At 45.8% G+C, this 18258-nt stretch overlaps 2 protein-coding genes across 2 annotated transcripts in view; one reads left to right on the top strand and one right to left on the bottom strand.

The window, feature by feature from the left end:
- The window catches only part of LOC132828622 (zinc finger protein 850-like), a 75205-nt gene that overhangs the window by 46937 nt on the left and 10010 nt on the right, over positions 1-18258 (top strand). Inside the window, exon 3 of the mRNA XM_060845673.1 lies at positions 11749-11833. The gene's annotated coding sequence lies outside the window, so the exon portion shown is untranslated. The remainder of the gene's footprint in view (positions 1-11748; positions 11834-18258) is intronic.
- On the bottom strand, positions 5454-11133 carry LOC132828700 (gastrula zinc finger protein XlCGF71.1-like). Its single transcript, XM_060845785.1, has one exon. It carries the CDS (start codon positions 10311-10313, stop codon positions 9552-9554), a length of 762 nt encoding a protein of 253 aa, XP_060701768.1. The 5' UTR covers positions 10314-11133; the 3' UTR covers positions 5454-9551.

Raw genomic sequence — 18258 nt, 5'->3', positions numbered from 1 at the left:
TGACAGCCCACTCAATTCATCAGAAGCTCAATAAGACTGACCTCTGAGTGTGGAAGGAGAAATGTGTGTTTTTGGTCTGTGGAAAACCATGTTAAAAACTAGTGTGACGTGTGAAACATTGAGACAAACACATAGACCCCTGTGAGAGTTTGGAAAGGATTATCCAGTTATGCAGGCTGAACCGCACCATCCGCAGTGGGAAACCGTGCATACGTTTGGAGGGTTAACAAGACTACAGATCACACACGAGTCCTGTCAGCCCATTGAGTCTGCACTGACCAGGACAAAACTACTGTGTTTACAGATTTTCCCTGTGTCTGCGTGGGTTTCCTCCGGGTGCTCTGGTTTCCTCCCACAGTCCAAAGATGTGCAGCTCAGGGTGAATTGGCCGTGCTAAATTGCCTATCGTGTGCAGGGATGTGTAAGCGAGGTGGGTTAGTCACGGGAAACGCGGGGTCACAGGAATGGGGTGGGGTCTGGGTGGGATGCACTTTGGAGGGTCGGTGTGGATTCGATGAGCCGAATGGCCTGCTTCCACACTGTTGGGCTTCGATGAAATCGAGCTAGTTCCACTCTCCAGCCCTTGGCCCATAGGCTGGAGCATTATGACATTTTGAAGTGGTTATCCAAGTACATTTTAAAGCTTGTGAGGCTTCCTGTCTCCAACTATCCACCACCATAGAACATAGTACAGTACAGCACAGGAACAGCCCCTTCGGCCCACCATGTCTCTGCTGATCACGATGCCATTCTAAACCATCTGCTCACACGTGGTCCTTATCTCTGTTCCCTGTCTGTTCATATGTCTGCTTACATGCCTCTTAAACTTTGCTATCTTATCTGCTTCGCCCTCTGAAAAATGCCTCCCTCAAATCCCCTGCCTTTCTCCTTAACATTATCCCCCCTCCTCTTGTTGCTGACTTCAGCTGAGGGGAACTGTTGCTTTCTATCTGTTCTGTCCACCACCCTCATGATCTTATACACCTCAGTCAGGTCCCCTCTCAGCTTTCTCGGCTCTGAAGAAAACGTCGGCTTCTCCCGAAGTTGCTGGAAAAGCTCAGCAGGTTGTGCAGCATCTGTGCAGAGAAACGAGAGTTAACACTAACTGTCTCTATTAAAAGCTACCTCATCCTCCTAGCCAGATCATTATCCACTCCTTTCTCAGTCTAACTGCTCGTCTCTCAAATTGGGCTCTATCCCCACCTATCGTTTATTCCTTATCCACTACCCCTCCCCCCCCACCAATCCAGCACTTTCCTAGCTATCATCAGTTCTGAGGAAGGGTCACCAGACCCGAAACATTAACTCTGATTTCTCTTCACAGATGCTGCCAGACCTGCTGAGCTTTTCCAGCAACTTCCACTCATTTCTGATCAAGCTTATCCAGCTAAACTGCTCCATCCCAGGCAATATCCTGGTGAACCTCCTCTGCACCCCCTCCAGTGCATCACATCCTTTCTGCTGCGCGGAGACTGGAACTGCACACAGCACTCGATCTGTGACCTAACCAAAGTCTTGTACAGATCCAACCTCCCTGCTCTTAGAATCTGTGCCATTGGCTGATAAACGCATGCGTTCCACATGCTTCCCCTAACTGTAAAATCTTGAGAGACAAGCAGACAGCTGGGTGCAACATTGCAATGTGAAGATAATCATAAAGGATTCATTCATTCTGGCTGGAAATCCATGAGAAGAAAGTGAGGACTGCAGATGCTGGTGATCACAGGCGAGAGAGTGGTGCTGGAAAAGCACAGCAGGTCAGGCAGCATCCGAGGAGCACGAAAAGCAACGTTCCTGGCGTAAGTCCTTCATCAAGAATGATTCCTGAAACATCGATTCTCCTGCTCCTCGGATGCTGCCTGACGCACTGTGGTTTTCCATAAGACATAGGAGTGGAAGTAAGGCCATTCGGCCCATCGAGTCCACTCCGCCATTCAATCATGGCTAATGGGCATTTCAACTCCACTTACCAGCATTCTCCCCGTAGCCCTTAATTCCTTGTGATATCAAGACTTTATCAATCTCTGCCTTGAAGACATTTAGCGTCCCAGCCTCCACTGCACTCTGCGACAATGAATTCCACAGGCCCACCACTCTCTGGCTGAAGAAATGTCTCCGCATTTCTGTTCTGAATTGACCCCCTCTAATTCTAAGGCCGTGTCCACGGGTCCTAGTCTCCTCGCCTAAAGGAAACAATTTCCTAGCGTCCACCCTTTCCAAGCCATGTATTATCTTGTAAGTTTCTATTAGAGCTCCCCTTAATCTTCTAAACTCCAATGAATACAATCCCAGGATCCTCAGCCATTCCTCGTATGTTAGACCTACCATTCCAGGGATCATCCGTGTGAATCTCCGCTGGACACGTTCCAGTGCCAGTATGTCCTTCCTGAGGTGTGGGGACCAAAACTGGACACAGTACTCCAAATGGGGCCTAACCAGAGCTTTATAAAGTCTCAGTAGCACAACGGTGCTTTTATATTCCAACCCTCTTGAGATAAATGACAACATTGCATTCGCTTTCTTAATCACGGACTCAACCTGCAGGTTTACCTTTAGAGAATCCTCGACTAGCACTCCCAGATCCCTTTGTACTTTGGCTTTACGAATTTTCTCACCGTTTAGAAAGTAGTCCATGCTTGTATTCTTTTTGCCAAAGTGCAAGACCTCAATTTGCTGACATTGAATTCCATCAGCCATTTCCTGGACCACTCTCCCAAACTGTCTAGATCCTTCTGCAGCCTCCCCACTTCCTCAGTACTACCTGCCTGTCCACCTAACTTTGTATCATCGGCAAACCTCGCTAGAATGTCCCCAGTCCCTTCATCCAGATCATTAATATATAACGTGAACAGCAGCGGCCCCAACACTGAACCCTGTGGGACACCGCTTGTCACCGGCTGCCATTCCAAAAAAGAACCTTTTATCCCAACTCTCTGCCATCTGTCAGACAGCCAATCCTCAATCCATACCAGTAGCTCACCTAGAACACCATGGGCCCTCACCTTGCTCAGCAGCCTCCCATGTGGCACCTTATCAAAGGCCTTTTGGAAGTCTAGATAGACCACATCCACTGGGTTTCCCTGGTCTAACCTACTTGTCACCTCTTCAAAGAATTCCAACAGGTTTGTCAGGCACGACCTCCCCATACTAAATCCATGTTGACTTGTTCTAATCCGACTCTGCTCTTCCAAGAATTTAGAAACATCATCCTTAATGATGGATTCTAGAATTTTACCAACAACCGAGGTTAGGCTAATTGGCCTATAATTTTCCATCTTTTGCCTAGATCCTCTCTTGAACAAAGGGGTTACAACAGCAATCTTCCAATCATCCGGGACTTTCCCTGACTCCGGTGACTTTTGAAAGATCTCAACCAACACCTCCGCTATTTCCTCAGCCACCTCCCTCAGAACTCTAGGATGTATCCCATCGGGGCCAGGAGATTTATCAATTTTAAGACCTTTTAGCTTTTCTAGCACTTTCTCTTTTGTAATGGCAACCATACTCAACTCAGCCCCCTGACTCCCTTTAATTGTTGTGATATTACTCATGTCTTCCACTGTGAAGACTGACACAAAGTACTTGTTAAGTTCCCCTGCTATTTCCTTATCTCCCATCACTAGGCTTCCAGCATCCATTTGAAGTGGCCCAATGTTGACTTTTTCCTGTCATTTGTTTCTTATGTATTGAAAGAAAATTTTACTATCATTTCTAATATTACTGGCTAGCCTACCTTCATATTTGATCCTCTCCTTCCTTATTTCTCTCTTTGTTATCCTCTGTTTGTTTTTGTAGCCTTCCCAATCTTCTGATTTCCCACTGCTCTTGGCTACTTTATAGGATCTCTTTTTCTTTAATACATTTCCTGATTTCCTTTGTCAGCCATGGCTGTCTAATCCCTCCCCGGATAATCTTTCTTTTCTTGGGGATGAACCTCTGTACTGTGTCCTCAATAATACCCATGAACCCCTGCCATTTTTGCTCTATTGTCTTCCCTGCTACGCTCTGCTTCCAGTCTATTTTCATCAGTTCCTCTCTCATGCCCTCATAATTACCTTTATTTAACTGTAACACCATTACATCCGATTTTGCCTTCTCTCTTTCAAACTGCAGACTGAACTCTACCATATTATGATTGCTGCTGCCTAAGCGTTCCCTTACTTTAAGATTTTTTTATAAATTCTGGCTGGAAATCCATTGAAAACTTGAAAGGGTTCAGAAAAGATTGACAAGGATGTTGCCAGGGTTGGAGGATTTGAGCTACAGGGAGAGACTGAACAGGCTGGGGCTGTTTTCCCTGGAGCGTCGGAGGCTGAGGGGTGACCTTATAGAGGTTTACAAAATTAAGAGGGGCATGGATAGGATAAATAGACAAAAGTCTTTTCCCTGGGGTGGGGGAGTCCAAAACTGGAGGGCCTAGGCTTAGGGTGAGAGGGGAAAGATATAAGAGACCTACGAGGCAACTTTTTCCACACAGAGGGTGGTACGGGTATGGAATGAGCTGCCAGAGAATATGGTGGAGGCTGGTACAATTGCAACATTTAAAAGGCATTTGGATGGGTGTATGAATAGGAAGGGTTTGGAGGGATATGGGCTGGGCGCTGGCAAGTGGGACTAGATTGGGTTGGGATATCTGGTCGGCATGGATGGGTTGGGCTGAAGGGTCTGTTTCCATGCTGTACATCTCTATGACTCCACGTATCCAGAGTGGGGAGAAACCATTCATCTGTTCTGCATGTAAGAAGGTAATTTAAGTCTTTAGGTCCTTCTTCATACTGAAAAGTTCACACACTGAGGAGAAACTATTAAGATGCACAATCTGAAAACAGAGGTTCAGGTCTTTGACCATCCTCACTGAACACTTCAATGAATCCAACCGAAAATAAGAAATGCTGGAGATCACAGTGGGCCAGAAAGCATCCATGCAGAGAGAGCAAGCTTATCATTTCGAGTCTGGATTACTCTTCATCAGCACCTGATGAAGGAGCAATGCTCCGAAAGCTAGTGCTTCCAATTAAACCTGTTGGACTATAACCTGGTATTGAGTGATTTTTTAAAAACTTTTCCCTGGGGTGGGGGGAGTCCAAAACTAGAGGGCCTAGGTTTAAGGGTGAGAGGGGAAAGATATAAGAGACCTATGGGGCAACGTTTTCACACACCAGGTGGTACGGGTATGGAATGAGCTGCCAGAGGAACTGGTGGAGGCTGGTACAATTCCACCCCCTCGAAACGTTAGCTTGCTCTCTCTCCATGGATACTGTCTGGCCCGCTGTAATCCCCAGCATTTGTTCCATTCAGTACAGAATTTCAGCATCTGCAGCAATTTGTTCCGACTAACAAATTCAAGCAGGAAACATTGACTTGCATCATTTATTGAATGAGTTTCATTACATACCCGCCAGTCAAGCCATCATTTTCACACTGACCCTTTTTACTGGACAAGAACAACTCGAGTTCATGGTTCAATTTGGTACCAGTGATTTTGGCAGTAAGGAGGGTGAGGTCCTGAAAGGAGATTAGTGGGAGCTCAGAGCAATTGAAACACAGGACATTCACAGCGGTTATTTTAAGATTACTCCCAGTCCCGTGTGTTGGTGAGCACAGTGCTGATGTCAGAGAGAGAGAGGGCGCGGGATTTCTGAGGCATCGAAACTTATTCTGGGGAGGTGAGGCCTGTTCAGGATAGGCACTTTGCAACTTAGGAGGACTGGGGGGTTACCGCCTTCTCAGGGAGATTTGCTAGCGCTGTTGGGGAGGGAGCATCGAGGTCTGCAGACACGGGAGATCAAGAGTTGAGTGTGTGTTGCTGGAAAAGCGCAGCGGGTCAGGCAGCATCCGAGGAGCAGGGAAAAAAAAAACCTGGTGTTTCGGGCCGAGCCCTTCGTCAGGGGAGGGCTCCATCCGGCTTGGCATATACGTGGAATGCTAAGAGGGAGTTATGATTCAAGGGAAAGAAAACATGGAAAAGGGTGTAAAAGTCTAGGATGCAAATTCCCTAAACAGACAAAGGCATCAAAAAAGGAACAAAATGGGAAATAAATGTTAAATAGACTGAACTAAAGGCACTCTATCTGAATGGAGGTAACATTTGCAAAAATATCAGTGCAAAAACTGAGGCAAGGGACACGATTTCATTGCCATGAGAAATGTGGATACATGATAACAAAAATAGTCAAGGATGTTCTACATTTAACTGGGTTTGACCACAACGTTAAAACAAAAAATGTGGCATCACTCCTGATAAGGGGTGATGCAAATACATTAGTGAAAGAGGATCTTATTCTAAACCTCAAGACGTAGAACCAGTTTGGTTGGATCTAAGAGAAAAAAAAGGAGAGGTAAACATTGAATGTAGTTGTATACAAAACACCAAACTGGAATAGGGAGGCAGTGGGGACTGCAGACGCTGGAGATCAGGGGCAGGAGTGGGCTGCTGGAAACGCACAGCCGGTCAGGCAGCATCCAAGGAGCAGGAGACTCGACGTTTCGGGCATAAGCGTATTCCTAATGAAGGGCTTATGCCCAAAACGTTGACTCTCCTGCTCCTTGGCTGCTGCCTGACCGGCTGTGCTTTTCCAGCACCACACTTTCGACACCTCACGGTAATACTCAGGCTCATGTCAGAGATGCAGTTAACATGGGTAGTGACAGGTAGCTTTGATTTTCATTTAGTTTGCAAAAACCAGCACAGCACCAACGTCGTTGCAACAGTCCTATTTTGTTTAAATTGCTATCTTAAGAACTTTACCCTTGATGAAGAACTCTCACCCGGAAATAATTCACAATTAAGCTGTGGACGTTTATTTCAATCGTAAATTTACCCTTGGTGTAAACTGTAAACTTCAGTGTGCAAAAGGTTCCACTGATGAACATCTCTAATTACAAAGTGAAAATTAGAAAGGACAGCCAGAATGATGTGCTTAAATTTAAAGTGACAGTCATTTGTGTACAAGACAAGGAGATGCTGTGCAAACAAACACTGCATTAGCGGATGTAAAGGAACGGTCAAGCTGACTGTCGAAACAGAAATCCATGGCGTTCTCTAAGATGGGATTGAGGGGGCACTTGATTCTACCCTCCCCAAAACACCTCCCCGAAATTATTAGACACCGACGTTCTCACTGGCATAAGTATAAAGATGTCCCACTGGGTTAAACATGACTGAGCTGTGGTTCTGGGGTGCAATTAACACATGGAACTGCGTGCTGAACCCAGACTGACAGACAGGGCTGAGACAGGATCAGCTCCTCGAAAACAGAGTAGATCGTTTCAGTAGCAGAACGAGATTTTATAAATCAAGTTGTCCACACGTACTTCACTCGGGAGACTGACATTAGGAGCGTTGGGATAGAATTCCACACAATCGCCGAAAGTAACATTAAGACAGCGAGGTGTAGAATCTGGTTTCAGAGAATATCCACAAGGTGGATGCAGGTGAACAGAGAGCTGAAAAAACTTGAATGTCCTTAGATTAACTTCTGTGTGTCTCGATGATGTGACAATGACTTAAAACTGAGGGAGAGGATCTGCAAGTGGGAATGATGAGTCAAAATTAATCGGTATCACGTTTCATTGGAAAATGTACTTGGAGGCAGTTGCTGGGTCTGTATTACTTATTCTGATCATCCGAGTGGCTTTGGGCTGTTTGTTATGGGACACTTCCAAACCCTAGTGATCAGCAACTCCACGATCCAGCCCATTCCGAGGGAGCTGTCACCTCTAACCACAGGTATCGTATCTGCCGGATACCAGAGCAGTAAATTCTCTCAAGGTGTCAGTCACAGGGAACCTCACCCCAATTCATTTGTCCAATGCAGAATCAATAAACCACTCTTAAACACTGCAGGTAGTATATCTTATCTGGCAACTCAGCTATTGTATTGTATTGAAAATGCCACCTTTGTGATTAAATACTTTCAAATCATTTTTGATGTGACCTCCTTTTCGGAGCTGTGACTCCTGGACTAAAATTTCAAACTTGCCCACATTGAGTGACGGAAATAAATCGCAAGTAACGATGAGATGTTGCTTCTGACTCAGTGGCTGCGTTTTCATCTGAGACAGGAGGTTGTGGGTTCAAGTCTACATCCAGAAACCAGAGCATAACATCCTGGTTGAGATTCTGATTCAGAACTGAGAGAGGACTGAACTGTCAAAGGTCCCATATTTCAGAGAAAACTTTCAACCTACGTCCCCATCTGCCCTCTCAGACGGCTTTCGAAGTGTGCACGGAATTCTGACGAGCAGGGCATTCTCTCTGGTGAGCTGCTCAATATAAACTCCTCGACAAACATCAGGAGAGAGAGATAGAGAGAGAATCAGATCAAAATCCCATTTTGATTTGGGGTAACTTGCTGTACACAATAATGGCCAGTATATTATCCAATATTACAAACAGTCACTGCATTTCAAAAGAATCTCATTGGCTATGGAGCACCTCGGGACATTGTCAAGTTGTGAAAGGTGATATATAAATACAAGATTGCCATCACTAGAGTCATAGAGATGTACAGCATGGAAACAGACCCTTCGGTCCAACCCGTCCATGCCGACCAGATATCCCAACCCAATCTAGTCCCACTTGCCAGCACCCGGCCCATATCCCTCCAAACCCTTCCTATTCATATACCCATCCAAACGCCTTTTAAATGTTGCAATTATACCAGCCTCCACCATATCCTCTGGCAGCTCATTCCATACACGTACCACCCTCTGTGTGAAATAGTTGCCCCGTAGGTCTCTTACATCTTTCCCCTCTCACTCTAAACCTATGCCCTCTATTTCTGGACTCCCCCACCCCAGGGAAAAGACTTTGTCTATTTACCCTATCCATGCCCCTCATAATTTTGTAACCCTCTATAAGGTCACCCCTCAGCCTTCAACGGTCCAGGGAAAACAGCCCCAACCTGTTCAGCCTCTCCCTATAGCTCAAATCCTCCAACCCTGGCAACATCCTTGTAAACCTTTTCTGAACCCTTTCAAGTTTCACAACATCTTTCCAATGGGAAGGAGACCAGAATTGCAAACAATATTCCAACAGTGGCTTAACCAATGTCCTGTACAGCCGCAACATGACCTCCCAACTCCTGTACTCAATACTCTGAGCAATAAACGAAAGCATACTAAAAAGGAGAAAAGGTTGCAAAAGGAAAAGAGGACTTCAACAGTCTCTTATTTGGGAGAATATATACATGTTTAAGAAAGCTTTGGAGTGATATGGGTCCAACGCAGGCAGCTGGGAGTAGTTTGGCAACATGGTTTGGGCTGAAAGGTCTGTTTTCAAGCTGTATAAATGACTGTGTAAATCAAAGGCTCAAAGGCTTTGCTTTTTTGTTTAAGTTCGCTGGCTCAGCTGATCTGTTTCACCTCGATACGGAGCATTAAACTCCAGTCCACTTATAAGAGGTCATTCACACTTAAACAAACTCTACTAACAGCAGCAAAACAGCAGTTTCCAGTCCCTCGCAGTCACCTGTGAACTTGCTGGTGGGTCTGCAGCGTACACAAACGAGTAAATCCCTGCCCAACACATGGCAGCAGGCAATTGGCATCTATCCAGTGTGAATTTGCTGGTGTTTAAGCAGGTCACTGCTGCTTTTAAAGCTCTCCTCACAGTCAGAGCATTTAAAAGATCTCAGATCGGAGTGAACACGTTGGTGGCTCTGCAGGTTGGACGACTGAGTGAATCTCTTTCCACATTCTGAGCAGATGAAAGGTTTCTCCCCAGTGTGAACTAGTTGGTGTTTAGTGAGGTGAGATGATCGCCTGAACCCTGAACCACAGTGAGAGCATCTGAACGGCCTCTCATCAGTGTGGACACGTTGATGGGACATCAGTTCTCCAGAACTTTTATAGCACTTCTCACAGTCTGAGCATTTAAAGGGTCTCTCGCCTGTGTGCACCCGCTGATGTATTAGCAGGTGGGACGAGTGAGTGAATCCCATTTCACACTCAGAGCACTTGAACGGTCTCTCATCAGTGTGAACAGGTTGATGGCGCATCAGTTGCTGGGAACTTTTATAACACTTCCCACATGTTAGGCATTTAAAAGGCTTCGCATCAGAGTGGACACGTTGGTGCGAAGCAAGGTGGGTTTGCTGAGTGAATCCTTTGCCACACTCAGAGCAGGTGAACGGTCTCACACCAGTATGAATGCGCTGGTGTCTCAGCAAGACAGCTAACTGGGCGAACCCCTTCCCACACACAGCACAGGTGAACGGTCTCTCGCCAGTATGACTGCGCCGATGAATCTCCAGCTCAGATGGGATTTTGAAGCCCTTCCCACAGTCCTCACATTTCCATGGTTTCTTCATGGTGTGGGTGGCCTTGTGTCTCTCTAGGCGAGACAGTCAGCTAAAGCATCGGCCCCGCAGAGCACACGCAGACAGTTTCTCCCTGTTGTGAACAGTGACACATTAATGCTTTCCCAGTGCGTTGAAATACTCTCGTCCAAAGTATGCATGTGTATCTTGGGTTTCTCGGGTCACGCTGACATCTGAAATGTTCTTCCACAGACAGAACTCAAACCTTTCTCCACACATTTAACAAAGACGTTAATGCTGAAGTTTCAACGAATCAAGTGATTGTGGTAGATCTAATGTTTGGTTTCAGCATCTGTCTGCAAATTCTCCCCTTCTAGCAGGCTGGGAAAGTACAAAATTCATAACTATAAGCACAGGGCACAAGTTCACAATAGACTATTGTGCTCTGTGTATAGAACAGTCTCTCTTATTCCTCCGAAGCAGAAAATCTTTCTTCCATCCACATTGCTCCTACAATCTAAGTCCATCACACCACCTCCATGACTTGCTTCCACCAGTTCCACTTGGCTACACCAGTTGGTGCCAACTCCCCCTCACCTTGTGTGCATAAGAATTGTTTTGATCATGAGGACATCATGGAAATCCTGCAAAACCAAGGACGGCGGCCTGAAACTGGGCTGCACAGTAGGGGTCAAGGAAGTACCGAAGGAGCAGCTGGCGTATGGAAGTCTCCACTGCAATGTTCTCGTTTGGAGTCTGGGGTCTGCACAAGGTCTCAATGAAGCCTCCCTTGAGCAAGCCAGGCGCCTCCTACCTGTCCCCCTCCGCCCGCGCGACCGCTTGCCTCCAGCCTCAGCGCATGCTCCAGGTCTCACCGGTCCTCCTGGTGATTGACGGCGGCTCTGGACCAATAGGAGGGGTGGGCGTGGTTGACGGACAAAGGGGTTGGGCGGGCGGCCCACCGACCAATCGGAGGTGCTATAGGGGGGGCGGGGGCGTGGTCAGCGTGCGACACGTGACCTCTGTCACCGCCCACGCGCGCCCTTCCCCCCTCCCCTCAACCATAAAGGAGATGCTGCGACTCAGTGCGGGAGGTAAAAAGGGAGGATTTAAAAAAAAGGGTGGAACAGCGGAGAGAATTTGTGTTGGTGTGGGCTGGGCCGTTCCCTGAACTTCAGGTGTAGGCCCTGAAAACCGAAAATAGCAACTCCCGGTGCCGTGTTTGCAGGCGAACGGGCAAGCGGCTTGAAGGCCTCGGGCGGTGACAGGCCCGGGGTTCCGGCGCCATTTTTATCGGGGGCAAGATTCTGTGTGACACATGCGGTGCCGCCATCTTTGTCGGGGGCAGGGTGTACTAGGGCGCATGTGCAGCCTCCCATTGTCTGGGACATTCCCACACACAGCGAACTCCATTCAAGACAAGTGATTGTTTCTTATGATTTTCTGTCTTTGGCTGATAGTGATGAACTTCTACATTTCTTTACAGAATATTACAGGAATCCAGCCAACCCAACGTCTCATCAAAGTCTAACAATCATTCATCAGGACCTAGATATTATCGACCTTTGAGAGTAAGTCTTAAAAGGGAATAAAAAGACCATTTGGCCCATTGTGTCTGTGCTGGTTATCAAGCTCCATGTATTCTACTCTGATGTTACAGCACTTGACTGGTAGTCTTGTTTGATATGACATTTCATCAAAATGTTTCAGGGCCTCTCTACCACCCTTTTAGGTAGTGAATTCTTAGACTTGATAAAGCTCTTGATAAAGCTGTTCTTTCCTGAAGAAGTGCTCATGCCCGAAACGTCGATTTCCCCTGCTCCTTAGATGCTGCCTGACCTGCTGCACTCTTCCAGCAGCACAGTGGTTAACACTGCTGCCTCACAGCGCCAGGGACCTGGGTTCAATTCCCGCCTCAGGCGACTGACTGTGTGGAGTTTGCACGTTCTCCCCGTGTCTGCGTGGATTTCCTCCGGGTGCTCCGGTTTCCTCCCACAGTCCAAAGATGTGCGGGTCAGGTGAATTGGCCATGCTAAATTGCCCGTAGTGTTAGGTAAGGGGTATATGTAGGGGTATGGGTGGGTTGCGCTTCAGCAGGTCAGTGTGGACTTGTTGGGCCGAAGGGCCTGTTTCCACACTGTGTAAGTAATCTAATTTTCAGCAAAGCTCTCGTTAGGCCCCCATTAAGAATATTGTGTCCAATTTTGGGCCCCACACCTCAGGAAGGACACACTGGCACTCTAGCGTGTCCAGCGGAGATTCACACGGTTGATCCCTGGAATGGTAGACCTAACATATGATGATTGGCTGAGGATCCCTGGACTGTATTCATTAGAGTTTACAAGGTTGAGGGGAGATTGAAAAGAAAGTTACAAGTTGATGCATGGCTTAGAAAGGGTGGAAGCTGGGAAATTGTTTCTGTTAGGCAGGGTGACTAGGAACTGTGGGCACAGCCTTAGAATTAGAGGGTGTCAATTTAGAACAGAAATTAGGAGACCTTTCTTCAGCCAGAGAGTGGTGGGGCTGTGGAATTCATTGCCACGGAGTGCAGTGGAGGCCGAGATGTTAAATGTCTTCAAGGCAGAGATTGATAAATTTTTGATCTCGCAAGGAATTAAGGGATACAGGGAGAGTGCGGGTAAGCGGAATTGAATTGCCCATCAGCCATGATTAAATGGCAGAGTGGACTCAATGGGCCGATTGGCCTTGCTTCCACTCCTATGGTCTTTTGGAATTGCAGGTGCCCGCCACACGCTGAGTTTTTAAAAAAAAAAATTTCAAGTCCTCCTCTAAACCTGCTGCATTTTCCCTTAAAACCGTATCTCTGATTATTGACCCTGAAATGAAGGAGAGAAATCTCTCCCTGTGTACCCTATCTATTGACCCTCGTAATTTTGTGTCAGTCCCCTTGTCGCCTTCTCCGTTCACAGGAAAGCAAACCCATCCTACTTTCTTTGTCTTCATTGATGATTTGCTCTGGCAGAGGCAACATCCTGGTGAGGCTCCTCTACTCTTTCCAGTACGCCAGCTATGGCATAACTAATGTTACATGGAGCTGCATCATAACCATCTTGCTCATCTACTCAGTGCTCTGACTAAAAAGGGATATATGCTCTCTTAAAATTGACTTTATCTGCCTGTCCTACTGCCTTTAGTCAATATACCTAAAAACCAAGGTCCCTCTGATCATCTAAAATTCCAAATGTCCAACCATTCAATACATCCTCTCTTGCCTCGTTAGTCCTCCCATCACCTCTCATGTTTTGCCACTGTTCAGCCTGTCTGTATTGTACTGTCGTCTCAGAGTTTCCTCCTTGCTATTTACCACACCACTTATTTTCATTTCTCACCCAGACTTACTGATTATCCCTCCTAAATTCATGACTCAACCATTAGTGTACACTGAAAACAGCAGAGGATCGAAGCCTGTGATATGCCATAAACACAGGTTTCCAGTCACAAAAACATCCTTCGACCATCACCGTCTTGTCACTAAGCCAGTTTTGGATCCAATTTAACAAATTACTCTGGATCCCGTGGGCTTTTAGTTTGTTACCCTGTCTGTCATATGAAACTTTGTCAAAAGCCTCCAGGTCATTATCACTAACCTAAATTTCATAGTTTAATCGTCACTAGACCTGCAGAAATGTTGCCCGAAATCTTTGTCCCGTAATCCTTTTATGGTCAGCTAATGAAAACAACTTGTAGATACCCTACTTATCTTGATTACAAATACCTCGATCAAATATCCTGCCAATCTCCTTTGCTGCTAAGAGAACAATCTCAATTTCTTCGAATTCTGGATTCCCCAAAGCCTGTTCGCCATCCAAAAGTCAGGATTGCGGTGGAATACTCCCCACTTGCTGGATGAGTACAGATCCAACAACACTCAATAAGCTTAATACTATTCAGGACAAAGCAACCTCGTTGATTGATACTAATCCACTCCCTTTAATATTCACTCCCCTCAGTACGATGCACAGTGCCAGCAATCTTAGGGTGGCACTGTGCCTTAGTGGTTAGCACTGCTGCCTCACAGTGGCAGGGACCCGGGTTCGATTCCAGCCTTGGGCGCTTGTCTGTGTGGAGTTTGCACATTCTCCCCGTGTCTGTGTGGGTTTCCTCCGGGTGCTCCGGTTTCCTCTCTCAGTTCAAAGATGTGCAGGTCAGGATCATGCTAAATTGCCCGTAGTGTTAGGTGCATTAGTCAGAGGGAAATATGGGGAGTGGGTCTGGGTGGGTTGCTCTTCGGAGGATAGGTGTGGACTAGTTGGGCTGAAGGGCCTGTTTCCACACTGTAGGGAATCCAATCTAATCTGTACCATTTACAAGATCAGCTGCAGGAACTCACCCAAACAATTCTGACAGAATTTTATAGGTGGTCAAACCTTTTTGAACAAAACCCCAAGTTCCAACACCCAGAAGATAAGGCCACAAATGGATTGGAATATGATCATCTGATCTACATCCATCCTGACAACACTGCGGCTGCCCTAAGGACTGCAGTGGTTCTATATTCATTCGTTTTCCTTTTATCAATTTTGAGAGTAACATTTTCAAAACACTCCAACAATTTTGTCAAACATCATTTCCCTCTCGCAATCCATGCTATGTCCAATCAAGTCGTTATAGAATCCCTACATTATAGAAGCAGGCCATTCAGCCCACTAAGTCCACACTGACCCGCTGAAGAGCATCCCAACCCTTATTCGTATCCGTGTAACCCTGCATTTCCCATAGCTAATCCATCTAACTTGCACATCTTTGGACTTTTGGAGGAAACCAGACCACCTGGAGGGAACCCATGCAGACATGGTGTGTGTGTGTGTGTGTGTGTTGGGAGGTGAACGTGCAAACTCCACACAGTCACCTGAGGGTGGAATTGAACCCGGGTTCCTGGCACTAAGAGGCGGCAGTGCTAACCATTGAGCCACAGTACTGCCCCAAATGATTATCCAAGTGATTTTTTATCACAAGCTTTAAAACAGATTGTCATGTTTTCTATGACCACTGTAAGGCTGACAGATCTGTCATTCCTTATTTTCTGTCTTGCTGCCTTCTTAAATATTGGTGTGACATTTGTCACCTACCAATCAGCAGGAATTATTCCAGAATCTATGAAATTTTGGAAGGTAACCAATGCATCAATTATTTCCATAGGTACATCCTTCAACACCCCAGGTTGTAGAATATCAGATTCTGGATCAGTGGTGCTGGAAGAGCACAGCAGTTCAGGCAGCATCCAATGAGCAGCAAAATCGACGTATCGGGCAAAAGCCCTTCATCAGGATTTCGCTGCTCGTTGGATGCTGCCTGAACTGCTGTGCTCTTCCAGCACCACTGATCCAGAATCTGGTTTCCAGCATCTGCAGTCATTGTTTTTACCTTGTAGAATATCGGATCCTAGGGATTTATCAACTTTCACCCATTCATTTATCTCGTATTATATTCTTACTAATACTAATTTTCTTCATCTCCTCATTGACTCTAGCCACTTGAATGTCTAATTCTTGAAGATTACTGATATCTTCCTCAGTGAAACCAGATACAAAGTTATCTTTTAGCTTCACTGCCACTTCTCTATTCTCTATTATAAATCTCCTGACTGTGCCTGTAATGGGCTTACATTTCTTTTAGCCAAACATTTTGTTTTTCAGTACTATCGAAGGCTTCCCAGTCTGTTCTTATATGTTTTGCCAGTTTGGATTCCTGTTCTATTTTCCCATTCCTTATCAGATTTTTTTTTTGTTCTCCTTTACTGTCTTCGGGAAAACCTCATCAGATTTCCTGCTATTTCTGGTAACCTTATACAATCCTGAATTTCCTTTATCAATCTCAGTTCTGCAGTTGGAGTCAGTTCACTGCCCCTTTTTTTTCAATATTTGTACCTTGAAGGAATGTACAGTTGCTGCAAGGTCTGTAATAGTGTTTTTTAAACAACTCCATTGCCTATGTACAGTTACACCTTTTAATGTACCTTCCTGAGTCCAGCTCAGCTAATTTATGATTCACCTTGTTCAGATTTAACTCCCTTACTTCACATCGAACTACCTCGCTTTCGAATACAACGTAAAATGCTAAAATAACATGGTCATGTCTTTCTAGTTGTAGGCTTCTCAAATGGAAAGCAATGAATTTGTTTCAGAATTGGTCATTGTAAAGATTCAACTACAATTTAGCACGTTTAGTGCCGTGTTCTCTCCTGTTTGAGAGGTTCCTTGGCTCTGGGGCTGATGTGACTCCTTTGTGGATCTGAAGCAATGTCCATCCCTGATTACCTCTCTGCCCTTGTCTCCTGGTGGAGCTTTCCATTACTGCCCATTCTCGTATCATCTGTTGCCTGTTCACCAGCTTTATCTTCCCACGGTGTCTTTCAGAGTCAGGAATCGTTTTCCCTCTGCTGTAGTCTTATTTGTTTTCTGCTTTTGATCATAAATTAATGGTTAAAAGCCGCACCATTTGCATTCTCCGTAATCCATTCTGCACATCCTGAAACATTAATTCTGTTTCTCTCTCCACAGGTACTGCCTGACCTGCTGAGTTTTCCAGCTTTTGCCGTTTTATATTTCAGATTTCCAGCGGCTGTGGTATTTTGCTAGTATTGCAGGCATAACTTATGGAATCGAGTTCAGAAACACAGTTGGACCGATTCAGAGCCAGCTTCTATCAACCTGGACATTGGTTACAGACCTTGACTCCTGGCCTCCAGTGCATATCCTTTTTTGGATTAAGTCGTAGAACTTGCGGCCTTAGCAATTGAAAGAATGGCCACCAATGGGGGAGTAATTAAAGTCTCCAGTGTTCAAGAGGCCAGAAGGGGGCAGATATTTTGCGCTGTTGTGAAGCTGTAGGAGGTTACACTGATAAAGGACCCTTGGAGGACTTGAAATTAGGGATGAGAAGCCAGTGCTTTAGGTACACCTTAAACAAGAGCTTTTGTCGCTGAGCAAGCACAGGGATTAGGGAAGAGCAAGACTTGGTGCCAGCAAAGTTTTGGATAACCTCAAGATTACGGGGAGGTTAACGTTAGAGGTCGGCTGGAGGTGTGTTAGGATAGTTAAGTCTAGAGGTAACAAAGAACTGGCTGAGATTCACAGCAGCAGATGAGCTGACGTGAGGGTGAGGTGACTGAGGTGGAAATAGGCACCCTTGGTGGTGATGGGGAGAGGTGTTAAGAGGCTCATCCTGGGGTGAAGTTTTTCACTGTGGTTGTGAACAGTTTGGTTCAGCCTCATGCAGTTAAAGGGACAGAGTCAATGACAAGGGAGTAGAATTTGTGGTGGGGACTGAAGACAGTGGCTTCAGCCTTCCTAATATTGAAATGGAGGAACCTTCTGCTTTATTCAGATCTGGATGTCACACAGCATGACTTGATAGTTTTCAAATACACCTGGTACCCTGGTGGTTAGGGTTTCAGAGATTCTCTCAAAGTTATGCTTAAGCTGTCGATACATAAACCTGTGGCCTGTGTAAGAGGAGAAAGCAAAACACAGAAAGAGACACGGAGGGAGGGCTGCAGCCTTCAATCCACGTGCACCCCCCACCGATCCTCCCTCAGTGTACCTTTCTTTGTTCCTCTTCCTCCTCTTATAGAGGCCACAGCTTTATGTAAGCCCAGATAGAGTGGCAGTTGAAGGACATTACAAACTACTGTATACACTTGTGTAAAAGTCGATCTCATGTAAAAGTCGACCTTTTATTTTTGGTCTTGTATTTTCCATGTATCTCATGTAATAGTCAACCCTACTACATCGCATTATAAACCTCTCACAAAGGAAACTGCATTTTCCCATTAACCCACTGAAAGAAAATCGCATTCATTCATTCATACCGGTAACGAATGATCACTCCTTGTTTACTATACTGTGCCTCCATTCATTCTTTGTAACTGTACTGCGCCCACTTGATTTAACGACAGCACATTTTGATTCATTCAGACCGGTACTTATTGCACTCTGTTCACTAAACATCCAAACGTTAATATCATTAAAAAGTT

The sequence above is a fragment of the Hemiscyllium ocellatum genome, chromosome 27, assembly GCF_020745735.1.
Source record: "Hemiscyllium ocellatum isolate sHemOce1 chromosome 27, sHemOce1.pat.X.cur, whole genome shotgun sequence".
Classification (NCBI taxonomy): domain Eukaryota; kingdom Metazoa; phylum Chordata; class Chondrichthyes; order Orectolobiformes; family Hemiscylliidae; genus Hemiscyllium; species Hemiscyllium ocellatum.
The sequence above is the reverse complement of the archived record's forward strand: the minus strand, read 5'-3'. Positions and strand labels throughout refer to the sequence as shown.

What these genes read in the sequence shown, in the direction of transcription:
- LOC132828700 (XM_060845785.1), bottom strand. Translation starts at nt 10,313, where the DNA reads ATGAAGAAACCATGGAAATGTGAGGACTGTGGGAAGGGCTTCAAAATC.